Below are 7,402 nucleotides of genomic sequence, written 5' to 3' on the forward strand. Positions count from 1 at the left end.
CGTTCTCGTATTTATATATGCATCAGTTACACTACATGTCACAACTGATACAGATCGATAGTATAGAACGAGGGAATCACAACTGAAAAAATATGAAATATTCGCAGCCTCATATTTTCGGTGTATTTCTGTTTATATTTTAATGATTTTTTGTTTCATCTTTACAGTTTTGATTCTCTCTCTCTCTCTCTCTCTCTCTCTCTCTCTGTTCTTTCTCTCGTTCCAAGCCATCGAACATACGTCGTTTACGATATTCGTACAAATGTCTAACGAATACATGCGGTCGCGTATTACAAAATGCATTTGTGCAATTCGAATAATTGAGCATTTATGTATTTTTTTATGTCATTGTCAGGATCGTAGGATTCTTCTCAACATGTGTTCAAATATAATAGATAATAATAATATTGATAACATTCTATTGCTAAGGTATAGTGCTCTACTCGTGATATTGTACGCTGTGTATGAGCGATTAAAATGATGCCTTTAACGAGTTATGGGGATGTGTCTCATCTCAATATCTAAGATAAAAATTGCGCGCGTATACATGTGTTTATCCAGAAACGTTGCATTTATCTTAGAATACATACAAACGGTAACAACGCTAATATACACGATATACACTAGTATAATCTAAATATATATATATATATATATATATATATATATATATATATATATATTTAACATCTCGTAATATATATTAACGATTACGTCCTTCGCGAATGATTAATTATATGTTCAACACTAAATTAATAATCGATTAACTTTTTTAACAGAGTATAGTAAAATATATGTGTGTATATACTATTGCTTCGTCCTTTCTTAGGCCGTATGCAGCATGAGGAAAGGATTGAGCTGAAAGAAACTCGATGCTGCATTTTGCTATTTTTTCATCTTATTTAGTATCATAATTTTGTTATTTTTTTGTTTTAATCGCATTCGGTAATCCCCCTTCCTGAGCATTCCTTATCATTCGTCCATCATTGTCGAATATTAATTTCTATTGGCACGATTTCATTTTTTTCGGAAGAATTTAATGAAATTGATAATTTTGATTTGTCAAAAATTGTGTGCGTGCGCACACACACACACAAGTGACATGATTACGAGTACAAAACAATGTAATACCGCAAAGAGATGGTCTTTTCCATTAAAGTTTGGAAATTTTAGTGAATGATTTGTTAGAAAATCTTTTATATATACGATTGAAATTTTCCGCGAATTTACCGTTGACATGTTTTTTTTCTCATTATTAATATTTCCGAAATTTCAATTATTATTGTCACTTTTATTCCGAAATTACGTCTCCTCGCTCGTACATCTGCGCGCGTTCGACTCTTTGCAGCTTTAGAAGGACCAGCTGTATTGCTTTTGACTTTCATCGATCGATGTGCCCTTTATTGAGCAAGTCTTCATTGCTTGAAACCCAATAATACACGGTACGCTAAATCGACGACGAGTCTTACCGCGTATTGTACATCTATCGAAAAACGTATTTTCGTGCGCGATTCGCACGTGAGCCTCGTATGACCTCGTAGAGAACATGATTTAATCTCAATGTCAGAGAAGAATACACTTCTCGCCGGTATCGTGTTGGTAAGATCGCATCGGTTGCGAAGCCGCGGGTGACGGCGAGTTTGGCCTACCTTCTATCGCCTGAATACTCTTCATCAGTTCCCGAAATACCTATTAATTATCGAGATATATAGCGAGATATATAGTATTTTTAATTTATTGAATTTTTGTTATTATTTTACGAGTCCATACTTTGATACAACACATAAAAAGTGAATTTTATACGACAATGAAACGTAAACTTAGAATTAAATAATTCTAAATAATATTTTAAAATTTATATAAGTTTAATTGTTCGATAAATTTTTCGACTTTTTTAAAAAGAAATTTCAATCATTATTCGTTGCAATTTTAACGCTAAATATGATAAAATAATAGTCAAATTAAAGGGACTAGAAGAGTAAAGTTAATTTTAATTTGAACGATAATACGCAGATTATCTCTTGATGGAGATTAATAAATAATGAATCGTACCTGTACGACGCGACAGTTAAATCTGGCACTACACTCGACGTAACCGCATCTCCAATGCTTTCGGACAAGATTCACGATGTCTCTGTATCTGGTTCCGGAAGCAACGGTCTGCGACAATTCGTCTTGCTTGTTTCCAACCACCAGCAACGGTACGCCTCTCATGTCGCGCGCCTCGTAGATTTGTTCGCGTAACGTCCTGATATACTGAACAAATTTATCATAATTGAGAGAAGAGAAATATATTTTAAAGTTGTATGTTTTTTTTCAGTATTTTCATCTATAAATATTGAAGAAATGAATGCCATTTTAATGTTTTTAGATGAGATGTGATTTAAAAAATTTTTTCTCATTGTAATCTAATTATATGCTATATATATATATATAATTGTTTTATTTTATCTCGTGTAATATTATTATTATATCACAACGTTCTTCGTTTATATTTTTGACTTGTTGTTAGGCAAAAATCGATTCAACACCAGTGAACTCGCGCAAACTGTGTTAGGTTTTGTTCCCAAGAGGTCGGCCTTTCGTCACCCCGGCAAACATCCAAATAATCAAACTTTTATACCGGCAACTTCGAGTCGGCTGCAACTCGAAGCGAAGTGATAATTTTCGCGAGAAAAAAAAAGCTTGCCGGAAAAACTTTGGAAGAAAGACCCATGTTTGCTAACTTTCTGACACTCTTCCGAAATGAAATTCTGTCTCCCGCGAGCCTGCGTGCAATTTATCACACTTTATGTCAAGTTTCTCGTTAGGGGTACATACCTGAAACGTGTCCTGATTACTGAGATCGAACACGAGCACGTACGCTGTCGCGCTTCGCAATCCGTAATAACGGAAGTCGGTCCATTCCAAATGCGAGCTAACCGGGAAGTACGGAATGGCCGGCAGATCGGTGATCTTTAATTCGTACAATCGATCGGCCAGCACCACACTCGGATAAAATGTCTCTCGTCGTTCGGTCGGCGTGTATTCTTCGGAGAACTCGCTCCAAACAAATTGCTGGAAACATAAATAAAAATCACGCGTGGAGTAAAAATAATAAGCGTAGAACTATATAATAAAATTATAAAAATTTGGCGGAAAATTTCTTTAAAAAAATTTGTTTTGAAAATTTGAATTTGTATATCGGCCGCTAAAGGGAAAACGCTTGACATTTTTTCGTCAGAAGCGAACGGCGTTCCTTAGGAAATTCGTTGTGCCTTTTAATTTCCTCGCGACTCGATAATCGTCGCCTTCGATAAGCGGAAACTGCTATCGGAAATGAATCGAGCGCTCGAGCGACTCGTTTCCGCGATTTGTTCCCTTCCTGGCTTTGAAGCAAAGATTCCGACACTTCTTTATCAATTATATACGAGATACGCGTATGTAGAATCGTATTTGTTTCATATAGAATATTTGCAAAATTATATATATGCATTTTTGCGTTCTTTTTGTCAAATTAATAGAAAGAAAAATAAATTTATAAAAAAATAAACAATTATTGTAATATATTTATAAAAATATTAAAATTTTTAATTTTGTATGTTAAGTTAAATAATTTTTTTTTTTTTTTTTTTTAATTAAGATGACTAAATTTATTAATCTTATAGAAATTTGATGCACACATGCACGTTTAATATCCGATAAATTAATAAAAAGACAGGAAGAAAATATTTTCATATGAAATACATAAAGATAGGTAATTGATATTACGATCATGAAAGGACTTTACTCGGATTATACTTGTTTTTCCCACGCCGGGTGCACCTAGGAAGACAACTTTGACGCGATCTAATGTATCCGCGGGACTATCCTCCTCTTTCGAGCCGCCTTCGGCACCTTCGTAAGTTATTGTATTTCCGCCTCTTCTTTCCAAATAATCGAGGTCCAGCTCTGTAGTAAAGGCAATCGAATTGTGAATAAACGCAAATAGTGTGTATATGTGCGACATGCAACGCAGAGAGAACTTGTTGCTCTCTATACACGGTGTCAAGGGATTTTGTAACTTTGAGATCCGATCTTTGGGAATATTGCAATGAATCTTGTCGTTTTGAATAATTTCGCAATGTGCATGTTCCGCAAAAATTATGCAATTTCAATGAAACATTCAGGATATATTATACAATCAAGCATATTATATAATCTCAATCAAAGTTATTCGCAAAGTTCAACATTGTATGTATTACATTGATAAAAAGAGTAATTAAGATTTTATCAGTATAAATGAAAGCCAGAATCTTTTTTGCTATAATATTGGTTGTAAAAATGTTAATTAAATTGAAAAAAATTGCTTACGCAAAAAAGTAGTAAATGTGGCAATCATTTGATTTGAAGTCCGATAAATTATTAAATATTGCAGTCTAATTAGTATACCTTAGTTTCTTACGTGGATTTAATTTTTAAATACGATATCCGCAAAAAAAAAGAAAGAGAGAGAGAGAAAATGCGAAACGATCCGATAGAACGAGCGAATTAACAGTATTTAAAGTTTGCTTCGGAAGAAATGAATGATAAGATCCCAACTTTAGTCGTTAGTCACGGTAGAACATCGTTTCACATGTATTATAAAGTACTATTCCATAGAAAACTTTACGAAAAAGTATTTTCTCCGTACATTTGTTTTGTCGATTTTGCAATATCTCTCGTAGGCGTTATTCTATAGAATTCTTCCGTCATAAAAATATATTATTCATGAAAATATTTTTATGCAGGACTCCATCTATGCATCCATAAGTTGTGTATTTTTCGAGATCGGATTTGTTTGTCTTTACACAAGTATTTACTTTACATTTTAAATTTACTTTACGGAATCGCACGCGTTCATGATTGAAATTATTTAATTTAAATATATATTTTTGCAAAAGAAATAAAAAGACTATTAATTGCAAGGACATGTGATATGAAGATGTATAGCATCTAGTATCGTGAGAGTTTTTAATAATTTTATGAAATCGAAGTAAATCTGTGTATCATTATATTATTATATAAATTAAAATTAAAAGCTATATATAACGTGTTTATATTTATCAAATTAATATTTAATTATGAATAAGATTATACACGATTTTATCGCGTTCTTTGAAGTTGAATAAAATACGTCAATCCATGCCGCCATAAATAAAAGCAGCGAACGATAGATGCACTTGATAATGGAAATCAATTCCCAATTCGTTATTAAATAATCAATCAATTAAAAAGATCAAGTTCGCTTATAATATAGTATTACATCGCAAAATAAGCACAATGACTAATTAAATTTAAATTTAAATTAACAGAGGAATCTATCGAGAATTACATCGCGCGTATATTTTAATACATAAAATAAGCAAGTCGATAAAATCTTTACGTTCTTAATAAAATTGATTTAATTAATTTTCCCGCAACGTTTTTCTCTTCGCAATAAAAATAAAAATACATCTCACATGCATTTATATAGAGTACGATGAACTTATTGAAATGTCACGTGTATTGACAAGCGAATCTCGTTTACCCAAAAGCCGTCTGTTCGCTTGCAAGATTGAGCTCGACGTTGTCTCGTTGTCTTTCAGCGAGCGATCCATTTGATTCAATTAGAATATCGCGATTGTGGCAAATGACAAATGTTCGCATCGCGCGTTCTATCGTCGCGTTCAGACGACCTTCGCGGTCGAAGTTCGCCGATCGACTGACGAGAAACTCCGGGATACTGTCTCTTCTCAAGGCAGGGATCAACGACCATATATGTATGTATATTCCGAGAATTATAATCCTGATTATTATATATATATATATATATATATATATATATATACATACATATATCGAGGAAATATAGTATCTAAAATATATTTGCAAATTATTCAAATTGCAATTTTAACGGCAAAGTCTTTAAATAATAATTTTCTTTTACGAAACATATTTCTGAGCATTTTGTCAAGCAGTGTGCTAGGGTACAGGATGAAGAGATCAATCGCATATTAATGGGATTAAATATATGTGAATTATTATTACGTTAAAGTTTGCGAAAGATGTCCCGCCGTCGTCGTTGTTACTTTATCAATAAAATATCATAGTATAGAGACTCTAATTATGCATAGCTGCAAGCTTTTATCGAAACTTTTAATTAATTTTAGCTTATATTAATATATAATGTGATCAAAAGTAATCGATGCGCGAAAGCAAGTTTTATGTTAAATCTTTTTACAAAAAACTTGCATATTTTGCAATTATTTGCAATATTTTGCTTTTATCATAGAGATTTTGTACCTCGATTTTTTTTACCATTTTAAAGATCTCATTATATTAACACAAAACAGAGAAATAATAATACTAACAACAAATTATCATATGTAAAATATATTTCACATAGCATTTTATTTAATGGATGGAGATGGTTTTCTCTCTCGTGCATGCTTACAAGTAATAATAGACAAATAAGATATTTAGAGAAAATATGACAAATATAATACTTACGATAGTGTTTGTGCGGCGGGAGGCTTCGCCTCCTCCAGCCGCTCGCAGTTTTTGTACCTATGGTTATCGCTGATTCGCAAAAAAATTCTCACAAGTTGCTTCGTGTTGTGATTAACTTCGATACGATTTCGTTGTTTGAGCCTTCTAATGATTAAAGTGATTTCAATCTCGTCGATTGCGTTAACAATGTCTTCCACATTTTATTGTGCTTTTTAAAGTTTTTTGTCTACATCTTTTTTATCTTATCTTTTTTTAATATATTATAAATCTGTATAATTAAAAAAGATACCAATGTGGATTATTTTTCTTATTAAAAATTATCTCACTGTGTGTGCATTAACTCTAGAATATATATTATTTAAATGTCAATGTTGTTTACAGTCTCGTTGACTGCACTCCGCGAATAAAAGATTTTGATTGTCTATTGGGTATTGCTTCATCGAATAAATATTCCGAGTCTCGCTTTGTCTCGCTTCATATCCTCTCAATTCACAACGCCCCCAAGCGATATCTGTAATATTGTACAGATAGATTATGTAACTCGTTGGATTTCTCTCACGTACGTATGTGTATCACTGTTCTTGTCAACGTAATTGAACAATTCTATTGAATTTTGATATAAATGTTTATAATAAATTTTAAAATGTTATAGGAGAATTCGAATGTTTATCGTACGTACATTTGATTCTATCGAGAACTGTTTAAAAAAACTACGTTCTCGCCAGGTAATTTTATTGCAAAACCTTCGTGTTTCTTTCACATTGAATCATACCGGCTAATTGTATTCTTAAATCATCCAAAGGTCAACGAACTTTTATAGAACCAGAGATAGAAATCGCCATAAAATTTTTACTCTCTCTTCTAAGTTCAAGATGTTGATGAAAAAAAAAAAGCAGATTTGTAGTTTAAAAAA

At 32.3% G+C, this 7,402-nt stretch overlaps 1 protein-coding gene across 1 annotated transcript; it reads right to left on the reverse strand.

The window, feature by feature from the left end:
• Positions 1-1,237: 1,237 nt before the first annotated feature.
• On the reverse strand, positions 1,238-5,687 carry LOC126855423 (ras-like protein family member 10B). Its single transcript, XM_050603054.1, has 5 exons — positions 5,528-5,687; positions 3,770-3,930; positions 2,821-3,057; positions 2,053-2,256; positions 1,238-1,689 (listed from the first exon to the last, which is right to left on the reverse strand). Exons 1-5 carry the CDS (start codon positions 5,595-5,597, stop codon positions 1,564-1,566), a joined length of 798 nt encoding a protein of 265 aa, XP_050459011.1. The 5' UTR covers positions 5,598-5,687; the 3' UTR covers positions 1,238-1,563.
• Positions 5,688-7,402: the final 1,715 nt, after the last annotated feature.

This window comes from Cataglyphis hispanica, chromosome 16 (genome assembly GCF_021464435.1).
Source record: "Cataglyphis hispanica isolate Lineage 1 chromosome 16, ULB_Chis1_1.0, whole genome shotgun sequence".
Classification (NCBI taxonomy): Eukaryota; Metazoa; Arthropoda; class Insecta; order Hymenoptera; family Formicidae; genus Cataglyphis; species Cataglyphis hispanica.